The sequence below is a fragment of the Pongo pygmaeus genome, chromosome 14, assembly GCF_028885625.2.
Source record: "Pongo pygmaeus isolate AG05252 chromosome 14, NHGRI_mPonPyg2-v2.0_pri, whole genome shotgun sequence".
NCBI classification, from domain to species: domain Eukaryota; kingdom Metazoa; phylum Chordata; class Mammalia; order Primates; family Hominidae; genus Pongo; species Pongo pygmaeus.
In genome coordinates this window covers 26,203,844-26,226,434 of record NC_072387.2, presented here as the reverse complement: position 1 = coordinate 26,226,434, position 22,591 = coordinate 26,203,844, and the positions used below count along the sequence as shown (strand labels likewise).

Sequence of the window (22,591 nt, the reverse complement as noted above, 5' to 3'; positions counted from 1 at the left end):
CTGTCAGACAGGGACATTTAAGTCTGCAGAAGGTTCTGCTGCCTTTTGTTTGGCTATGCCCTGCCCCAAGAGGTGGAGTCTACAGAGGCCGGCAGGCCTCCTTGAGCTGCGGTGGGCTCCACACAGTTCGAGCTTCCTGGACGCTTTGTTTACCTACTCAAGCCTTGGCAATGGCAGGTGCCCCTCCCCCAGCCTTGCTGCCGCCTTGCAGTTTGATCTCAGACTGCTGTGCTAGCAATGAGCGAGGCTCTGTGGGTGTAGGACCCTCTGAGCCAGGCGCAGGATATAATCTCCTGGTGTGCCGTTTGCTAAGATTGTTGGAAAAGCGCAGTATTAGGGTGGGAGTGACCCGATTTTCCAGGTGCCATCTGTCACCCCTTTCTTTGACTAGGAAAGGGAATTCCCTGACCCCTTGCACTTCCTGGGTGAGGCAGTATGCCTCACCTTGCTTCAGCTCATGCTTGGTGCACTGCACCCACTGTCCTGCACACACTTTCCAACACTCCCCAGTGAGATGAACCCAGTACCTCAGTTGGAAATGCAGAAATCACCCATCTTCTGCATCACTCACGCTGGGAGCTGTAGACTGGAGCTGTTCCTATTCGGCCATCTTGGCTCCACCGGGCCTGTTTCTTAATTGGGTTGTTGGTTTTCTTATTGTTAAGAGTCCTTATTAAGGACTCTTATTTCTTATTGTTAAGAGTCTTATTGTTAAGAGTCCTTTGTGTATTTTGAATACCAGTCCTTTATTAAATATGTGCTTTATAATGATTTTCTCCCAGTCTGTGACTTGTCATCTGATTTCCTTAGTGCTCCATGACTTTCACAGAGCAGAAGGTTTTACTGTGAATGAAGTCCAACTTACTGATTTCTTCTTTCATGGATCATACTTTCAGTGTTGTACCTAAAAAGTCACCCCCAAACTCAATGTCACCTAGATTATCTCATCTGTTATCTTCTAGAAGGTTTAAAGTTTTGCATTTTACATTTAGGTCTGTGATCCATTTCAAGTTAATTTTTGTAAAAAGTGTAAATTCTGTGTCTAGATTATTTTATGTATGTGTGTATTTGGATATTCAGTTGTTCCAGCACCATTTATTGAAAAGACTCTCCTGTCTGCATTGAGTTGCCTTTGCTCCCAAAATCTAAATCTTTAAACTGATAGATATGCTGTTTAAAGTCAGCCAACTCTAAAGAACCCAAAGGAGTAAAGAGCTTTTCTGAACATATGTTTCCATAGGTGAAGGCAAAAGAGACCCAGGGGGTGGCTTTGGGCCCCAAGGCCTGGACTGATCTCCTTGGCTGAACACTCTATGATGCTGGGTTCAGCCGAGGGTTCAGCTGGGGACATTGTGACATCTCCCTGGGAAGTGTTCAAGCACAGACAACCTGGGCACACCTGAGAGTGTGCAGGAGGCTGAAGCTGTCCAGCAAGGTGTCACCAAGGACCCTGGGCGCTGAGCGATGCAATGGGGATCCCAGGAACAAAGGAGCCACCCGGCCTCTGCACGACACCATCCATGCTGAGATTAGACCGGAACTCGCACTGCAGTGACACCATCAAATTATAACCTGGCAAGACAAGAGAGGAAGGGCCATCGATAGGAAACGTGAAACAAATGAGACTGTCAGCAGCTGAAGGCTTTTCACTGAGTGGGAAATGTCATACAGGAATAGAGAGGGGTAAAGATGGAGACTACTGTATTCCAGACACTGTAGCTGGTCTTTCAGACACAAGGTCTGGTATAAGAAGCCAATAATTCTGTGAGGTGCTTAAACATCCCCACTGGACCAAGGAGGACACTGGGGAGAAAGGAATAAGAGGACAGAACAGCAAAGAAGAAAGAGAAGGTAAGCGAGAGGCGAGCTTCAGGGAGCACCTGCTGGGGTGCAGGTACTTCCAGGAACTTTCCTTGGTGAGCATTTAAGGCAGCAAGCTGACTTGTCTGCGGTCTGTCATTAACAAGAGCTGGGCCATGGCTGGAGGTAAGTCCTCCAAACCTGGCACCGTCCAGAAAGCACTCAGAATCTTGGCTAAGCAGCTGACAGGTGTGCCACAGCCATGCACTGAGCAGGAGCTGAGGCAGCATTGAGTGAAATGTCCCATGAGATGGGAGGAGAGCAGAGGTGTGCAGTCTGAGTGAATCAGCTTCCAGGAGACAGGAGTCAAAGGTGGTGCCAGGCAGAGAAAGGTCATAGAGTTAAGAATTGCACTAAACACAGCCTGATTAGGCTCTGGCACCTACTAGCTGGGAGGCCTCTTGAAGTCACAATGGCCCCCTTGTAAAACAGGGACGACATGACCCCTGTTGTAGGACTGCTGGAAGGTAGAGCTAATGCCTAACCCATACCATTTATTAATAAGCAGTAAACACAATTATAATCCCATCCTTGGAGGATGGTTGAGTTCCGCTAGGAAGCCCAGAGAGGGAAGGCGTTCCTGTTGCGGGAGATTTTAAGGTGGCATTTAAGGTTGGGAGGGGGGGCTCTGCAGCCATTAGCTCCTCCCTGCTCTCTCCCCAGGGCAGGGCCTTCTTTTCTAGCCCCTTAGATTTCCTTTAATCTCACCCAGCACATGGAAACAACACCCAGAATCAGCTGAAAATGTGGTTTCAGACTTGCTGCAAGTCGAGTTAGGGACCCCAAAGCCAAGGACCGCTTCCCCCAAATGAGCTGAGCCTCTGTGGACAGTGGAAAGGCTGTGGTAAAGCAACTTTCACTGGGAAGGACTGGGACCTGGACAACTGAACATGCTTCATTATTCTCAAGAGACCGTAGGGAAAAAGTTACCCCAAAAGTCACGTGGAAACTAACGGGAAAGTCAGGCGTAGACTTTAATCACCTTTTTCATTTACTGACACAAGTAATGCCAATGGACTCATGGGGCATCCCAATATTCTACGCTAAATGCCTTAATTCTTATCTCAGGCCCCCAACAAAATCGCAATGGCTCTGTCCAGCTCAAGCCCTAGCCAGATAACTGTCTTTGGTAATATGCCTGGGCTAAGACTCCCGTACCAGAAGACTTGTATTTTGGAAACTGGTCCAGGAAAAAAAGTAAACAACAACAACAAAAAGAACAACAACAAAAACCATCTCAGAAGCTCATGGCTGTAAAGGCTGCATTTGTAGTTAATGAACGAGATGCTTATTAGCAGGTGATCATTTCATTTCCAAAGAGCAATTTCCATTACATTTCCAATACAGTCTTCATTATTTTTAAAGAAAGGATAAGAGAGTGATACTCTTAAATATCCCTTGTCTCTTCTAGTTTATTTTTTAATCTTTTTTCTTACAATAAATGTATTACACACTTACTGTGGGAAAAACGTAAATTAAGATGACTTGTGAAATCACCTATAGCAGGTATCATAACTGTTACCATGACTTGTGAGATCACCTATAGCAGGTATCATAATTGTTACCATCTGTGGTGGTTCCTTTTTGTCGGCCTCACACATACACATAGGGTCTGAACAAGCCTTTTTATTCGATGTGCTTCCTTTGCTCTCCTGTTCTTGACCTGTCTTGGCACCTGCTGTCCTGGCGCCCTCTTGGCAGCCCTCCCTATGGGCCTGCACCTTCTGGCTTACTGGCTGCCCTGCTCAACCGTCAGCCCCTGGAAGGAGGAGCCCTGTGGGCCGCGGTGGCCCTAGAACTTTCAGCATGGCAGGACTCCAAAGCCTCTGCTGGAAGAAAGAATGAACCCACCTGTGGTTGTCAGCTGGGCTAGTCTGTGGAGCCCAGATGTTTGGCCAAGCAACAGTCTAGATATGGCCGTGAAGGTACTTTTAGGTGAGATTAACATAAATCGGTAGACTTGAGCAAAGCAGATGCCCCTCTGCCTTGGGGGTGGGCCTCATCCAATCAGAGGACAGTCATAAGCGAGAAGACTGAGGACCCCTGAGGAAGAAGTCCTCCTCACACTGTCTTCTGACTCCAGGAGGAATCCTCAGCTCTCACCTGGGCCTCCAGCCAGCCCTGAAGACTTTGTACTCACCAGCCCCACATGGCGAGAGCCAATTCCTTAAAATCAATCTCTGTGTATGTGTGGTGTGTGTGCGTATTTTCACATACATACACACACACACACACATCCTCTGGGTTCTTCTTCTCTGGAGTGCCCGGAGTAACACACCATCCTTCTGGAAATTGTCCCCACCTGTCAGCAGTCAGCACACAGCCATGCTGGCCCCTCTCTGGCCTGGCCTCCTCCCCCCTTAATTCCTCCCACCTCCCACCATGCCTGGCTCCCCAGTTGCCTTCCTGCAAGGCTCAGCTTTGGAGCTCTACCTTCTCTCCCACCCAAGTCCTTCTTAGACAACTCACCCTTCCACCCAGCCACTGTGGACTGACTCGATTCTTCTGGAACTCAGGAGCACGGGCAGGTGTGAGCATGAGGAGATGGTCCTGGGGGTGACAACCCCCCCCCGACTTTGGCCTTGTCATGTCCCCCTGTTCCCCTCCCATGCAGCCAGGCCAGCTCATCTCCTCGCCACACTCCTGCCAGCGGCCACATGCTGGCCCCCCGACCCTCCAGCCATTATCTCCTCTCTGTCCAGGCTCTGAAGCTTCTCCCAGATCCTCATTCTCACTGAGCTCTCTCCTGATTCCCTGCGGAACAGCATTCGGCTTTCATATGTCTCATGTTGTGAAACAATATTCTGTGTGACATTATTATATAATACACTCTTCTGTGGCCAGAACTAATAGGAATATAGTAAGTCACCCCAGGATGTGGATTTAATGTCATGGAAATGCCACCCAAAAAATGAGTGCTGCAGAAATATCTTAATCTCAGAAATTACTGATATGTTACTAAAGAAACCCTGGAAATACTAAAGTTCATTTAAAAACAAAGCAAAAGAAGAAAAACAGGCCGGCTATTTGTATCAACAGGAAAAATTTACAACCTAAGTAGGTGTACACCGAGCCGGCTGTGGGAAGTGAAGGTGTGCAAACAAGGGCTGCACTGTGTGGAGTCAGAGAGCAAGGAGTCAAGGGCCAGGAGTCTAGCGCTTTTTTGGGAAGTAAGCCTGGCTCTGGATGGTGGACCAGATACTGGACAGAGAAATAACCCTGTAAAGCACCCACTTTTTCTGATCTAATTCTAGGCTTGGCAGAAGCCATGTGAAAGGAGACTGGGCTCCGGGCCTTCCCACCAAGCGCATCCCAGGCCAGAGGCATCTCCCAGAGAAAATAGTCACATTGGCACTGTGGCTTTGGATCCAGACTGTTGTGGCTTTGATGACCACAATATTGTTTCTGGGATGTGGAGATAAGGACGAGAACTCTGCACTCTGTACCTCACTGAGAATGTCCATGGCCGCTGGCTGGATAGGGGACACCTTCATATTTAACAGCCCCCATCCCTATAACAGCAGGTGTCACACCTCCCAGTTAGAGCCCAACTATCTGGGGGGTCAGCACAATGTCCCATCCTTACCCTATAGCTTCCCTCTCTGAAGTACAAGGCATCTGACTAATTATAAGTTATCTAGGAACTACTCTTTTCTTCGTATATTCACCTACCAGACCCTTCTCTGAATATTTGCAAATAGTCCATTCAACAGCTACTTCTCAAATGTATTCATTCATTCAAGAAACACTTTCTGAGCCCCCAGAACGCATCAAGCATGGCACTAGCGCTTGCGCAGGAGCACAAAGAGCTGGACCATGCAGCCAGCCATGGTTCCTGCTGCCAGGAGTCCCTGGTCGAGTGGGAGAGCAGACAGCGAATGAGCCAGTGCACATCACAAACAGTGCACCGCGATGCCTCAGAGAAATGGCTGATGCTAGGGCTGGGGGCGGAGTGTACCAAGTGGTCTAGAGCATCTTAGAGCACAAGAAAGAAAATGCTACACACACACACACACACACACACAAAGATGGGTGTGCATCAAAAGGGAAATAGGAGCCAAATGAAAGACCAAAATAAAGAATAATAATCCAAAGTCTAAAATAAATATCCACGAGTCCATACTGATATCAATGAATGATTGGACACATGAATAAATTGAGGGAAGGGACAAATCTCCCGTGAAGAAGAATAGCAGATGACGATGTGGTGACTTCTCCCAAGGAACACAGCGTGGAAAGGGGAAAGAGGCACCTGACAGTGGAGAGACCCGATCCACACCACCTCAGCAAGGGGTCCAAGCTGAGCATCAGCAGTGACAAATCCTGTTGACTGTCATCTGTGCCTTCAGTGTAATGTGATAGAAATGGCTCTTTACCTCTGTTGTCATCCTCCTAAAACACACAAGCCCATCTGATCATGAGAAAAACATCAGACAAACCCAGTGTGAGGGACATGGATGAAGACAAGAACTTGGTACCGAGTAGTGGGGCTGCTGCTGTAACAAACACCTGAAAATGTAGAAGCAGCCTTGGAACTGGGTAATGCTTAGAGGCTGGAAGAATTTGGAGAGCAGGCTAGAAAAAGCCTACATTGCTGTGAATGGAGCATTCAGGGCAATTCTGGTGAGGACTCAGAAGAAGAAGAGAGCTGTAAGAAAAGTCTGGATCTTCTCAGAGATTGCTTAAGTGGTTGTGACCAGAATGTTATAGAGATACCGGCAGTGAAGCCCATTCTGATGAGGTCTCAGATGGAAATGAGAAACAAAGTTTTGGAAACTGGAGTAAAGGTCATACTTGTTATAAAGTGGCAAATAACTTAGCTGAACTGTGTCTATGCCCAAGGGCTTTATGGAAGGCAGAATTTAAGAGTAACAAACTAGGATATCTGGCAGAAGAAACAGCTAAGCAACGAAGTGTTCAAGGTGCTGTGTGGCTTCTTTGGGCTGCTTACAGTATAATGAGAGAAGAGAGAAACAATTTGAAGACAGAATTTAGGCCTGGTGTGGTCGGTGGCTCACGCCTGTAATCCCAGCACTTTGGGGGGCCAAGGCAGGCAGATCACGAGGTCAGAAGATCGGACCATCCTGGCTAACACAGTGAAACTCCGTCTCTACTAAAAATACAAAAAATTAGCTGGGCGTGGTGGCGGGCACCTGTAGTCCCAGCTACTCAGGAAGCTGAGGCAGGAGAATGGTGTGAACTCAGGAGGTGGAGCTTGCAGTGAGTCGAGATCGCGCCACTGCACTCCAGCCTGGGCGACACAGCGAGACTCCATCTCAAAAAGTAAAATAAAGACAGAACTTATAAATAAAGGGGAAATGGAACAGAAAGATTTGGAAAACTCTCAGCCTGGCCATGTAAGAATAAAAAACATGTTCAGGACAGACTATTGAGGGTGGCCAAGACACTGCTAAAGAGATTATGGATAGAAGGAAACCAGGTTCTATTCTCCAAGACAATTAGACAATGACCCTGAAGGCATTCCAGAGATCTTCAAGGTAAGCTAAGACTTTGAGGGCAAGGTTCCCAGACAGGTGCCTGTGGGACTTCAGCATACACTGCCCTACATTGCCCTGGGACTCTGCTCCCCAAATTCTGGCACAGCACCCCACAGTTTGACCCACCATTCCGGAAGGTATAAGCTGCAAACCTTGGTGGCATGCATGTAGTGCTGACTCTGCAGACATGCAGAATGTACAAGCTGTGGGGCCATGGTGGCCTCCACCTAGATTTCAAAGGATGACTTGGACAGCCTAGGGGCTCAGGCAGATACTTGTCACAGAGGTGGGGCACGGGAGCCGGGGAGCCCCTGATCCTCCAGAACTGTAGGGTCACCAGTGTACAACTCCAACGTGGGAAAGCTGCAGGCATGAGACTCCAACCTCTGAGAGCTGCTGGGTGGACTGATCCCAGCAAAGCCATAGGGGAAGGGCTGCCTGAGGTCTTGAGGGGTCCAAGCCCCACTCCAATGTGCCCAGATTGCAGGGCAGTGAGTCAGAGGAGATTATTCTCCAGCTTTAAGACTTAATGTTTTTTTTTCCATTGATATAGTTTGGATATTTGTCCCCTCCAAATCTCATGTTGAAATGTAATCTCCAATGTTGGAGGCGAGGCCTAGTGGGAGGTGTTTGAATCATGGGGGTGGATCCCTAATGAATGGCTTAGTGCCATCCCCTTGGTGACCAACAAGTTCACTTGAGATCTGGTTGTTTAAAAGTATAGGGCACCTCCCTGCTTTTTCTCTTGCTGGCACTCTCACCATGTGAGACATTTGCTCTCCCTTGGCCTTCTAAGGTGATTGGAAACTTGCTGAGGCCCTCACCAGAAGCAGATGCTAGCACCATGCTTCTTGCACTGTCTGCAGAACCATGAGTGAATTAAATTTCTTTTCTTTTCTTTTTTTGAGACCAGTCTCACTGTGTTGCTCAGGCTGGAGCACAGTGGCAAGATCATAGCTCACTGCAGCCTCCATCACCCAGGCTCAAGTGATTCTCCTGCCTCAGCCTCCTGAGTAACAGGGACTACAGGAACACACCACCACACCCAGCTAATTTTTTTTTTTTTTTTTTTTTTTTTTTTTTAGTAGAGATGAGGTCTCACTATGTTGCCCAGGCTGGTCTTGAACTCCTGAGCTCAAGCAATCCTCCTGCCTCAGCCTCCCAAAGTGCTGGGATTACAGGCATGAGCCACCGCACCGGCCTGTTTTTTCTTTATAAATTACCCAGCCTCAGGTATTTATTTGTGGCAATGCAAAAACAGCCTAACACATGCATGTTGGGTTCTAGATGTAGCTGGAACCAGTTACCCCTTTCTTCCTGCCTCTCTCTCCCTTTTGGAATGAAAATGTCTCTCCTATGCCTGCCCCACCATTGTCTTTTGGGAGTTGATAGTCTGTTTTGATTTCACAGGTTCACAGCTGGAAAGGAGTCTGCCTCAGGCAAAGTCATGCCTGCCTTGGAGTCTCAGCTTCATCTGATTTAGTTGGGACTCTAGATTTGAACTTTTCAGTTGGTGCTGGAAGAGTTAAGCCTTTGGGGACTATTGGGATGGAATGAATGTATTTCACATGTGAGAAAGGCATGAATTTGGGGGGCTAAGACAGAATGCTATGGTTTGAATGTGTCCCGTAAAGCCCATGTGTTGGAAACTTAATCCCCAATGCAACAGTGTTGAAAGATGGGACGGACTTTTAAGAGGTGATGAGGTATGATGGCTTTGCCCTCATGAATGGATTAATGCTGTGATCTCTAGAGTGGGTTGGATATCTTGAGAGTGGGTTCCTGAAAAAACAATGAGTTTGACCCCCGTTCCTCTCTCTCCACCCCCACCTCTCTTTTCTTTCCCTATCCTTCTCATTCTTTTGCCCCTCCACCTCTGCCATGGGAAGACACAGCAAGAAAACCCTTGCCAGATGCCAGCATCTTGATATCAGACTTCCCAGCCTCTAGAATTGTGAAAAATAAATTTATTTTCTTTATCAATTACCCAGTCTATGGTATTCTGTTATAGCAACACAAATGGACTAAGACAACTAATTTTCAGTTTTCAAATGAGCATCCCATCAAGTCCTTAAGTTTTATACAGTCCACATTTAATTTCTGCTGCAACAAGACTGTCTGATGAGTAGCAAAAACTGAAGGATGGTGTTCAATGTTAAGGCCATGCAGACTAATATAGATAAACTGAACAGAAAAAGAGATATTTTACACAGTGATGAGATGGTTTCATTTTTGGACACTTGAGCAAATGCAACACATTCTCTGTGACAACTTTGGTTTGAAAGTTCTATCCTGCCCCAGACCTAGAACAATTTCCACTGGTCCAGAATGTCAATGTTCAGACACAGTGCTGCATGGAATCAGGTGCAGGATTGAGAACAGGGCATGCTTTAGAAAAAGCAAAAGCTATTTCCAGGACTATCTGCTATGCTGGTTCAGCTTTGCCAAGCAATATTCAAATACTCATGGAGCAGCACATACTATGAGCAAAGTACTTAGTATTGTAGAAATGCAAAAAAAGAAGAAGAAGAAAAGCTTAAACATTTATAATCCCCAAAGAAGTTTACAATCTGCTTAGAAAAATTATTTTACTGTGCAAACAGCTGAGCCTGGCTGAAGTATCTGTTTGGGAGAGGAATGGAGAGGAGACTGGGAAGTCCACAGTGGATGAATTGTGTGGGGCAGGACAGAGCACCCAAGATTCACTGCACAGGGCACATCTGGGCAGTGTGAGGATGTCTAACAAAAAAGCCTAGAGATGCTCGGCACAGTGGCTCACGCCTGTAATCCCAGCACTTTGGGAGGCTGAGACAGGTGGATCACCTGAGGTCAGGAGCTCCAGACCAGCCTGGCCAACACGGTGAAACCCAGCACTACTAAAAATACAAAACCTAGCCAGGCATGGTGGTGCAGGCCTGTAATCCCAGCTACTTCGGAAGCTGAGGCAGGAGAATCACTTGAACCCGGGAGGCAGAGGTTACAATGAGCTGAGATCACACCACCGCACTCCAGCCTGGGCAACAGAGCCAGACTTTGTCAAAATAAATAAATAAATAAATAAATAAATAAATAAATAAATAAAGCCTAGAGATTTCTGTGTCTCTCCACTCTCCAGGTTCAAGGCCATTTCAGGGGCCTCCCCAAAGTTTTTAAAACTTGACTTGGGCAAATTCTTTAAGAACCTTGTTCTCCTCAAATAAAATATTTTGGAAAGCGGATTTTTATGAAGTCTTGGCTCAACTTCCATGACCTTTAACAGACATCTTAATTGTTTCATGGGAGAATATGACCTAACAAGTGGCATATGGTTTAGGTGGGGACGTTTAATTACCAAACAATTTTGTAGAATAAGCAAGTCACACATCTTTTGTCCCATGCATGACAGGTTTGAACCTGTAAAGCCAGGTCCCTAAATAGCTTCCAACGTTTCCACCCCACCAGCCCTTGCACCACTCCCTGTACTGGCCCTGAGCTTTCTAGTCTTGACTAAAAAGCGGGGAGGCAATGTGGTCTCTCCTGGTGCACTGTCCCGAGGAAGGCCTGCTCCGCTTCCCCGGAGGAGGCTTCAAAGAATGGAAGTAATTAATAAAAACAACCCCTGTACCTCCTCTAAGTGGTCATTAATAAAGAACCTCCAAGCTGCTATAGGAGAGGTCTGTGCATCCCGCGGGCTAGGAGTAGACTGGAGTACCCAAAAGACCGAGGATGTGTCCTGGCAAAAACACAGCCTGCCCCTCACACTGTTCCCCACGGGTGCACTAGGGAGGAAGGTTTCCCTCGAGGGCCTGGGCAGGCGCCCCACACCTGCACCCGCGCAGAGGGGGCTGGGCCCTCCCTCTGCGCCCCCGAGGGAGAGCCCTGCCCCATGCATCCCCGGTACCCCGTTCCCTCCAAGGGCCGGAAAGAGGGCCCCGCGCACTGTGTACTTCTTAGGGGTCCCCCACCCTGCGCCTCCCGCCACGGGAAAAGGGTCCCTGCTCTGCGCACCCTGGGGGGGACAGCCCCGGTCCTGCACTCCTTGCTCCTCCGGGGGACGGTCCGCGCCCAGCGGCTAGTGCGCCCCGGGCAGGTGGGGGCGGGGGGCTCGTCGAGTGACAGCGCTCGCCTCCCGCAGCCCGCCCGAGCCGCGTCAGGGCAGAGGCGGGGTGGGGCGCGGTTAAAAGGCGCAGCAGGTGGGAGCCGGGGCCTTCACCCGAAGCCCGACGAGAGCCCGACAGCCGGCGGCGCCCGAGCCCGACCTGCCTGCCCAGCCGGAGCGAAGGGCGCCGCCCCGCGCAGAGCCCGCGCCAGGGCCGCCGGCCGCAGAGCAGGTAAGCGGGGCGCGGACCGGCGGGGTCGTGCGGGGGGCGAGCGGGCGGCCAGCGGGCGGCGCCACCTCGACCCCCCAGCGAGGAATTTCCTGCAAGAAACCAAAACAGGTGAGGTCGGCGGCTGGTCCCCACCTCGCCCCTGTCGCTCCTGTCGGGCACAGGATCAGAGCCGGCAGAGCGCGGCCGGGATGGGTGTCTGGCCGCACGTGGGGCGACCGGGCCCCCCATCTGCCTCCATCCGCACCCTCGTGTCCGCGCGCCCCGGCCCCGGCCCGATGGCAGTGGGTGCCGCCCGCGCTGGACCCTCTCTCTGTACGCAGAGGAACGAGGATGGACTGGTTTGACTTTTACCCCAGTGTGGTTCCCTTTGACTTGTACAACAGGTTTTATGAAGGTTTCATATCGTGTGTCTAAGAGGCCAGACTGAGGGCCGGTGCCCCTTTCCCCCGTTTCATTTGCTGCGTGTTGGATTTTCTAAGCTTTTGTGGGTTACCGGCGTGTCCCCCTGGATTTGAGGAGAAGAAAGCCAGGTCTAGGATGCGGGTTTCAGTTCAGACAAGCCCTCGACTTGGGCAGATGCATAAGTCCCCGGAGAACCGCAGGGTATGGGCTGCGTGATGAGCTTCCGAGAAACTTGTGAAATGCTGATGACAATAGCGTGGACCACAGTAATTAAAAGTAATTGGCGACAAATCTTAGTTAAAACGTGCAGGCACCAGAAGGCACTTCCTGTCGGTGAAGAAGACCTGTCCCCGGTGTCACAGGCATCCTGTGTTTTGCAAACGGGGCTGACCTCCCTTCCTGGGGAGCAGGACGGGTCAGGGTGAGTGTGGCCTGCCCGCAGCTCTGCACTCCCGGAGGGGTTAGGGACCTGCAACCAGGCGGGGACACTGGCCCAGCGACCTCAGTGTCCCCTGGGTGGGCGTGCACTCTGTTTAGTGTCTGATTGAACGTAACCGTGCCGGGTTGTTCTTTTCCCTCAAGTAGACTTTATGCCATACAGCTATTTTCTTGCCCCAGTTCTAGCAGAATCTAACCAGTGTTCTAGAAGAAAATGTCCTGCCCCCATGCAGTCTCCTTAGAATTGCAGGGTGCTGCTCAGAACTGCTCCTGTGGAGAGCTTTGTCTGTTGTTTGGATCCAGCAGCGTCTTTGGGGGTGTTGCTTGAAGCTTGCCAAGGAGGGGAGGGGGGTTCTGAAGAGAGAACACCAGGGCTCTAGCCTGTCACATAACTGGGGGTGTGGAGAGCGCCTCATTGCCACTGCAGTGACTAAAGCTGGGAAGACGCTGGTCAGTTCACCTGCCCCACTGGTTGTTTTTCAAACAAATTCTGATACAGGTAATGAAGACTTTATGCTTTTTTTTCTTATGTCTTTTCTTCTGAATTCTGAGTGTTAGGAAGGGAAAGAAGTACAGAAGATCTGGCTAAACAATGTCAGTATGGCGAAAGAAAATTTCTAAGTTGTACGCCCTCTTCATGCATCTTTAATTCAATTTGAATATTCCAGGTGCTGTAAGCAGTTTGCATACATTAGTTTAAATGTTAAATGGGATAAATTTGTGGGAAAGTAATTTCTGAAGCAAGCTTCTTGGTCTGTGAGGGCATAACCTTCTAATGGCCACCTGCCACAGGTTATGATTTCTGTTTTAGCTGCTTTAGTGAATGAGCATAGACCTGGAACCCCAGAGGGCCTGCTCCATTTTTATTCCCAGGGTCATTTAAATCTAGTTGAGCTCAACTGTTTGGAAAGGACACAGGTTTGCTTGAATGAACAAACATATATTGCTAACAAGACCCAGAGAAGGAAAGTTTAACTTAATGAAAATTAATTTTTAACTCTTTGAATTCTTAAATGATGTAAGAAACACACGTAATTTCATGAGTTGTCCATTTTTACATCTAGACTCCACAGACAGAAACGTTTCACTTTTATTGAGTTAATTTTGAAATATATGAATCCCTGACCCATTGTTATCACTAGCTGTTACTCTATCAGGACAGTTGCTGAAGTTTTTTGTCACTAAATTTAAAAATCAACTATCAGGTTGTCCCTTGGATGACCTGAGATTTCTAGAGACAAAAGAAATCTATTCTTCCTGATTGAAGAAAGAGCCTGAGATTTTTTTTAAACCACTGATTTGGGGATCAGGGTGTAGCCAGTGTCTCAAACTCTCCCCTGTCCCTTTTTGTTTTGCTCAAGGAGTGGGCTTGAGGCCTCAGATTGGGTGTTACTGTTATTTTGATAGGGAAAGGATCCTACTAAAGAGCACCTTTGGTTATTTTGTGTGTTCAAAGTATAGAGCATCGGGAAGCTGGCAGTTTCTGAACTTACCTCATAACAGTTCTGAGAATGAAGAAAAACTACCCACAAAGTTTATTCAGGGGACATATTGCGGGGTTCGGGGGGGAGTTAAAGGAATATGGCAACAGCTACTATTTTTCCCTCAACAGGCGACATCCTCACCGACCGAGCAAAGATTGACATTCGTATCATCACTGTGCACCATTGGCTTCTAGGCACTCCAGTGGGGTAGGAGAGGGAGGTCTGAAACCCTCGCAGAGGGACCTTGCCCTCATTCTTCGGGTCTGAAACGCTGGCAGTCGTTGGAAACAGGACTCAGGTTTGCTTGTTTTGCTTTGACATTGTTTTCCTTTTATCTATGCAGATTCCCCGACTATCCAAAGCTGACTTCGAAATTGGGAGGCACATGTTCCTGTTCTCAGATCTATCAACTATTCCCTAGATGGCCAGGCGCAATGGCTCATGCCTGTAATCCCAACACTTTGGGAGGCTGAGGCTAAGGTCAGGAGTTCAAGACCAGCCTGACCAAGATGACAAACCCCCTCTCTACTAAAAAAAAAAAAAAAAAAAAAAAAAAATTAACCAGGTGTGGTGGCCTATGCCTGTAGTCCTAGCTATTCAGGAGGCTGAAGCACAAGAATCACTTGAACCCGGGAGGCAGATGTTGCAGTGAGCTGAGATTGCACCATTGCACTCCACCCTGGGCAACAGGGCAAGACTCTGTCTCAAAAAAAAAAAAAAATTTTTTTTTTTTTTTTTTTGCTAAATGACATTGAAAGGGGGAGCAGAGCTATCTAAAAAAATATGCTGAGGGGTTACACTCTAACTTTGGGGGCTTTAGTTTTGGTTCTGTCATTAGTGAAATTATAATGGCATAGCTAAATAAGCTAGTTGTGATTAATTTCCTAAGAAGTTTTAAAACAATCAAGAAATTTCATTAGTGTAGTCAAATGCCAATAGCTCTAAATTATTTGAATTGTAAAAGGAAAGAACAACCTATCTTCACAATGCTGTGTGGCTCCTCAAAAGTAATGTCCTAGTTTACTTATTTTTAGAGCTAGATATTTCAGACTGGAGATTTAGTATCAAGAATATAGCATCGGCCGGGCGCAGTGACTCATGCTTGTAATCCCAGCACTTTGGGAGGCCAAGGTGGGCGAATCATGAGGTCAGGAGATCGAGACCACGGTAAAACCCCGTCTCTACTGAAAATACAAAAAATTAGCCGGGCTTGGTGGCAGGCGCCTGTAGTCCCAGCTGCTCAGAGAGGCTGAGGCGGGAGAATGGCGTGAACCTGGGAGGCGTAGCTTGCAGTGAGCCGAGATCGCGCCACGATACTGCAGCTTGGGCAACAGAGCTAGACTCCATCTCAAAAAAAAAAGAATACAGCATCGAGTTCTTCACTATGATTAGATTTACCACAAAACCGAAGCAGTTTACCTTTTTAAGTTTAAATGTAATCACATTCTTAGAAGTTGAAGACTGCAGAAGCTAAGCATATCTATTCTTTCCTTAAAAGACAGCCAGAGAGGCATCAGTTAAAATGAACCTCTCTGGTTTCCGAAGAAAGAGTTAATATTTCACTTTGTATTGAAAAAGCTCCTCCCATTGGCTCCAGCTCTCCAGAAGCAGGAGAGGAAAGAGGAACTTTGTTTACTACAGTTGCACAGGGTCCCAGTGGATGCGATGATTTTGGAAAGTAATTTGAAATTAGTGACGACTTCACAAATTGAAATAGCCTTCAAATCTTCTCCAACCAAGAGGGTTTGTGAAAGATTATGCCCTGTGGTTATGTGTTTTTACAAGGGAGAACCTGGGGGCTGGCACTTTCTTTGCCACCCCCAACCCCCAACATCCTTCCTCTGGGCCCCTCTGCAGTCTGTCCACCCACCCTGTCCACCCACCAAAGTCAGTACAGGAGCAGCCAGTGGAGTTGAGTCCTCCTTAAAACTTGCTGAGTCTCCTGCGTTTACTGCCATCCTCCCACAGCTCCTTGAGTGGGAGCATCTCCTGGGGCAGCCAGGCCTGGCCATTAATGGCAGTAATGTGCTGGAAATTTGGGGCTTGGTAACCCGCAGCTGGCCCATCACCCTGGGCTATCTCTTGACACTTGCGAGGGGAGCTCTCCTCTCCCTGGCTGTTGGCTTGCAGAGAATGATACGCAGGGCAGATCCCCGGGGCTGGTTGGTGAGCCCCTCAGGAGTGACACAACCTGGAAAAGAATGGAAAGAGCCACTGTCTCACTGTCTCAGTTGGGAAACACCAGCTCAGGGTCACTGAGCGCCCAGGGGCAGCCCACTCAGGACCGGGCAGGTTCGGAGAGAGGACACAGCCTCTCCCTTGGATCACTTCTGCTGTTAGGAATAACAGGGCCTTTGTGGCTCTTGCAGGAGGACACTCTGAACCAGGAGACTGTCCTGAGTGACCGGGGAGTTAGACACACTTGTATTGGATTTAACCTCATTTTTCTCAGCAAGCTCTGCATCTCCTTTACTTTTCTTCCTTTAAAGGCATAGGTGGATTGCCGATTTTTAGTACCAGCATTGTGAAGCGCACATTGTGAAACAGATTATATTCTGTTCAGTTTTACTATGTTGATAGAGGACCCTCAGAGCGTGTGGCTTGGGGACCCAGAAAAATCCAAAGAAATTTAAAAAGCTACTGCCATTATAATTGTCCCTGTTTTTTTTCTAAAAACAGGGAGAAGCCCAAAGCTGCAGATGCCAGGGACCCTGCTTCTAGAAAGCGTAGACTGGTGTTCCTGGGGGAGGAATTGTGACCTCCTGACCTTTTCTGTGACTTTAGCCTCTCAGAATCATCCAGGCCATGTCGCCCTCTGGCTCTCTGATCTGTTTACTTCCTAGAAGGTTGGACCACAGGGGACCACGGGGTGCCGTTGTTCAGGCAGGCCACGGGCTAGAGAACCGAGAGAACACAGCTGTCTCACCTGCTGGGGAGGTTAAATTCTATGGACTTTGAAGTGTTGGAGAAAATGTGAACCATTTTTTGATAAATCAAACTGTTGCTGATTGGGCATTTTGTTGACCAAATTTCAATGGGAGGTGTTTCTTGGTTAATAAAAGAACATCTTCATTTTATAAATAAACAGGACTGACCCCATAGGTGAACAGCTGCTATAAAATATGTTTAAACATCAAGACGTACAAATTTCTTGCTCCTCACATTTTGAAACGCTTTTGAGATAGAACATCAACAATTAGGAAAATGTATTATGCCTTTCATCTGAGAATAAAATTAATTTTACAAATCGTATCATTTAACATGAGCTTTTTAAATGGAGCTGCATTTACTGTGGACATTGGCCATCTCTTTAGGCTGTGAAATATGTTGTATATGAGAGGGAGGCATTAGTACATACACTTTAATTATGGAACGCTGGGGCCAGGGCTCCTAGAGGAGTCCCCTGTGCATTAATTACCCCAGCAGACACTCACACAGCCTCTGATGAAATGCTTAAGGGATGAGAAAACACGGTTTGAAGCGTAGCCCATTTCAATTTTCTTTCTTTCTTTTTTTTTTTTTTAAGAAAAACGTGGCTTAAAAGCAAAAACCTGGCTTTCTGTTAATGCTGAGTGTCAGATCCAGTTCTTAGTCCTAGATTTGCGCAGGCATTGAATCCTCTGCTTCACATTCCAGGGTCGCCGCCCTGTGCCTCAGCGTCTTCCTCAAGCTAGTGTGTGTTCTGTTTCCTCAGCTGTGAGGTAACCTCCAGCCTCTTCCATCTGTCCACACACCTGTTGATGCACCCCCGAGGGCCAGGTCTTTCCTGAAACATGGAAAGAGCCCATCTTTCCAATGTGGGCTGCCCGAGGAGCCCAGCACTCTGTTCCCTTCACACAGCCTGAGCCTGAGTCTCTTTCTCGCAACCTTGTGCTGTGGTGCTGATGTCCCGCTGATAAGGATATCCCTCCTAAGGAATACTGATATTCTTGAAGTAAAATGCTAGGCTGCAGTTATTGAAGGAACCATGAAAATACAACCTCCCAACGATAGGAGAGGCGGCAACAAAGACCATTGTGATTCCAAGACTCGGTGCCATTGCCATTGCTATAGTTGCTATCACGGAACTCTTAACAAGAAGTTTAGTGACACTGTTTTAGAATGTTGCTGGGGGCTCAACAGAAAGCCCCCCAGTTCACACATATACATTTTCTCTTATTTTAAAAATCAAGATATTTGCCCTTCTCCAGGAATTGGGCCCCTCTTTTCATTCTGAATAATAATATTCTGCTCTCCTGTGGAAATGCTTAAAGAATTAAAAATAGAATAACCATGAGATCCAGCAATCCCACATCTAGATACCTAAGAGACTTGAAAGCAGGGTCTTGAAAAAATAGTAGTACACCCTCACTCATATTAGTGTTACAACAGCCAAAAGCTGGAAGCAATCCAGTGTCCATTGATGGATAAATGGGTAAACAAAATGGGGAGCATCCATATGGTGGAATAGTATTCAGCCTCCAAAATAAGGAAATCCTGTCACACACAGCAACATGGATGAACCTCGAGGACACTATGCTGAGTGAAATAAGCCAGTCCCAAAAAGACAAGTGCTGTGGATTTCTACTTATATGAGGTCTGTAGATCAGTCAAAATCATAGACACAGAAAGTAGAATGGTGGTTGCTGGGGGCTGGGGAGGGAGGAATGGAGAATTGTTGCTTAATATTAATACCCAACCAAGGGCAAAAAAACAATTTCTCAGAAAGCCAACTGAACTAGGAGTCGGACTTTTCCAACAGGTCTGCTGACTTTCTAAGTCTACAGAAGATGCTGCCTTGGGGCACACAGTAGCACCCCACTCTGAGGCCAAGGCACTCCTGGGTGGGGAGAGGCTGCCTCCATTTACCCAACTGCTTCCAAGAGCAGCCAGCGTAATGCAGAGGGGCAGGTGTGTGGGCCAGAGCGTGAGGTCCAGGGGGCTGGCCTGAGAGGGGGAGGCTGACAGGTGTCCCTCACCCATTCAGGGATAAGAAAGTCTAAGACCGGTGAACAGAAGGACTTTGGTGACTCTCTCATGCCCTGACAGCCTGTAAAAAAATGCCTGAGTGAATTACTCTGGGGAGAGGTCTTTTACTTTCTGAAAATTTTCAAAGGGTCCATGATACCTCCTTTTATTTTTCAAAGGAGAATGCTGACCAATTCTATAGTCTTCTGTGGCAGTGTAGGCTAAGAAGGCAGCTGTTTGAATTATAGCAAAAGTGTCCATAGCTGTAAAGAAGTCCTTTTTCTCTCGGGATATAGAATCAGTGCATTAACAGGGAAGGAGGCACTGGGTGGCAAGGGCAGCAGATCTCCTCCTCGGCTGCCCCTGGCACGAACAGGACCCGCTGGGGAGGCAAAGCCAACGTGGGCTTGGTTATACTGAAGATATGTTGGAGAACAATGGAGCAATCTTTATAAAAGATTGTGAGTCTCTTTTAGAAGAGGCTTTCTCAGTAGTTGACAATATTAGATTTCCTAAGAACACATGAGTATGGCAGATGATGCTATTCAAGCTAGAATTAAGTATAAATATATTGTATAAAGTAAGCTAATAAGTATTTTGTTTTTTCCCTTCTTAGTCTGTTGGGTAAACTGGAATATGTCATTCCAATGAAAGTTTTTTTTTCCCCTGAATAAGCTATTTAATGAGTAAAATCTACTGCGGAAGCTCGGTGAGCCCTAGGAGAAAGCCAATCTGGTGTAACAGATCAGACAGTGATTAAAAGGGAGCTTGGAAATGAATTCGTTTACCTGTGTTCCTGGATTAATGCAAACAGCAATCTAATAAATGATCTGAATTTAGTTGAATCAAGATGATCCTAACCCCTCTTCCAAAAAGTTGTTTCTGACCAAAAACATGATAATTTTTTTTTTTTTTTTTTTTTTTTTTTGAGACAGAGTCTCGCTCTGTCACCCAGGCTGGAGTGCAGTGGTGCAATCTCAGCTCACTGCAAGCTCCACCTCCCTGGTTTACGCCATTCTCCTGCCTCAGCCTCCCAAGTAGCTGGGACTACAGGTGCCCGCCACCACGCCTGGCTAATTTTTTTTCGTATTTTTAGTAGAGATGGGGTTTCACCTTGTTAGCCAGGATGGTCTCGATCTCCTGACCTCATGATCTGCCCGCCTCGGCCTCCCAAAGTGCTGGGTTTCCAGGCATGAGCCACCACACCCGGCCAAACATGAGAATGCTTTCAGGGTGGGCATTCCTTTTCAGAAAACCTCAGACTAGCAGGGCAGGGAGTTGAAGTTGTAAAATATGACAGCCTACCTTAAAATAAAGTTGGCTTCAGTCCGTAATATCACTGTGTCACTTTCCCAAGGCCTCTTCCACTAATAAACCTTTGCCCACTTTTGTCTGTTTAGGGATAAACCAGCGCAATGGATTGGGGGACCCTGCACACTTTCATTGGGGGTGTCAACAAACACTCCACCAGCATCGGGAAGGTGTGGATCACAGTCATCTTTATTTTCCGAGTCATGATCCTCGTGGTGGCTGCCCAGGAGGTGTGGGGTGACGAGCAAGAGGACTTCGTTTGCAACACACTGCAACCGGGATGCAAAAATGTGTGCTACGACCACTTTTTCCCGGTGTCCCACATCCGGCTGTGGGCCCTCCAGCTGATCTTCGTCTCCACCCCAGCGCTGCTGGTGGCCATGCACGTGGCCTACTACAGGCACGAAACCACTCGCAAGTTCAGGCGAGGAGAGAAGAGGAATGAATTCAAAGACATAGAGGACATTAAAAAGCAGAAGGTTCGGATAGAGGGGTCGCTGTGGTGGACATACACCAGCAGCATCTTTTTCCGAATCATCTTTGAAGCAGCCTTTATGTATGTGTTTTACTTCCTTTACAATGGGTACCACCTGCCCTGGGTGTTGAAATGTGGGATTGACCCCTGCCCCAACCTTGTTGACTGCTTTATTTCTAGGCCAACAGAGAAGACCGTGTTTACCATTTTTATGATTTCTGCGTCTGTGATTTGCATGCTACTTAACGTGGCAGAGTTGTGCTACCTGCTGCTGAAAGTGTGTTTTAGGAGATCAAAGAGAGCACAGACGCAAAAAAATCACCCCAATCATGCCCTAAAGGAGAGTAAGCAGAATGAAATGAATGAGCTGATTTCAGATAGTGGTCAAAATGCAATCACAGGTTTCCCAAGCTAAACATTTCAAGGTAAAATGTAGCTGCGTCATAAGGAGACTTCTGTCTTCTCCAGAAGGCAATACCAACCTGAAAGTTCCTTCTGTAGCCTGAAGAGTTTGTAAATGACTTTCATAATAAATAGACACTTGAGTTAACTTTTTGTAGGATACTTGCTCCATTCATACACAACGTAATCAAATACGTGGTCCATCTCTGAAAACAAGAGACTGCTTGACAGAGGAGCATTGCAGTCATTTTGACAGGTTCCTTTTAAGTGGACTTTCTGAAAATTTATATAACTGTTGTTGATAAAGAACATTTATCTAGAAATTGATACTTTTATTAGGAAAATATATTTTTATAGTCTTGGATGTTTTTAGTTCTGACTTTGAATTTATATAAAGTATTTTTATAATGACTGGTCTTCCTTACCTGGAAAAACATGCGATGTTAGTTTTAGAATTACACCACAAGTATCTAAATTTGGAACTTACAAAGGGTCTACCTTGTAAATATTGTTTTGCATTGTCTGTTGGCAAATTTGTGAACTGTCATGATACGCTTAAGGTGGAAAGTGTTCATTGCACAATATATTTTTACTGCTTTCTGAATGTAGATGGAACAGTATGGAAGCAGAAGGCTTTTTTAACTCATCCATTTGCCAATCATTGCGAACAACTGAAATGTGGATGTGACTGCCTCAATAAAGCTCGTCCCCATTGCTTAAGCCTTCACATGCCTTGTGGTTTCTGTTGCATCTGGGCAGCTTGCTGCCAACCCTCGTGGTATGATGAGTGGGTTGGGTACTTTTGCTGGGAAGGCCACCAGTTACTGTGGGTGGAGGGGCCTGGAACTTCAACAGGGATACTTGCATCCTCCCTGCAAATGGGCAGAGGCTGAGTTTAGCAGCCTACAGAGCACTCAGCTTGGAGGGGGCCACTTGTACGACACTAGGATGATGTCCTCAAGGTCAGTTCATCCCAGAAAGAGAGGAGGTTAGGGAAGTCTTAAGCCTTCATCCCATGTGACTGAAAAAAGCACCCACAGTTTAGCACCCAGAGGTGGGAAACCTCTTTCCCCCCAAGAATTTCCAGATTGGACACAGATGCCATTAGTATGGGTGTGGGTGAGGCAGGTGCAGACTGATCACTGCTGGGAGCAATGGCACACCTGTGAACTCACTCCCAGCATAAAGGGACATAGCATGATACACCACCCATGGGGACATCCAGTGAATGGTGAACACAGATGTGGGCTTGGTGTGGCATGCTGATTCCTCCAGGACCTCCTTCAAAAACTTGCTCCAGAGAAACAAAAATACTCTTCTCATTTTCTTTAGTCTAAAGCAAACCCCAAAATATTTCGGCCATAAATATTTTAATACCAGTTTATAAAAACCAAGGACTAAGGTTTTAAAGCAAAATCACAATTTCATCATCACATTAAACCAATCAAGTTGGCATTCATAATC

General features: G+C 47.2%; 1 protein-coding gene across 5 annotated transcripts; it reads left to right on the top strand.

The window, feature by feature from the left end:
* The first annotated feature begins 1,402 nt into the window (after positions 1-1,402).
* Positions 1,403-21,854, top strand: GJB6 (gap junction protein beta 6). Of its 5 annotated transcripts, none has more exons than XM_054447238.1 (3): positions 1,403-1,851; positions 14,121-14,290; positions 20,340-21,844. In XM_054447238.1, exon 3 carries the CDS (start codon positions 20,355-20,357, stop codon positions 21,138-21,140), a length of 786 nt encoding a protein of 261 aa, XP_054303213.1. In that variant the 5' UTR covers positions 1,403-1,851; positions 14,121-14,290; positions 20,340-20,354; the 3' UTR covers positions 21,141-21,844. The 5 variants fall into 5 exon arrangements, with proteins under 5 accessions (XP_054303213.1, XP_054303215.1, XP_054303214.1 ...); XM_054447240.1 differs by lacking the exon at positions 1,403-1,851 and adding an exon at positions 11,543-11,668 and having other exon boundaries at positions 20,340-21,854; XM_054447239.1 differs by lacking the exon at positions 1,403-1,851 and adding an exon at positions 11,706-11,776.
* The last annotated feature ends 737 nt before the right edge of the window (positions 21,855-22,591 follow it).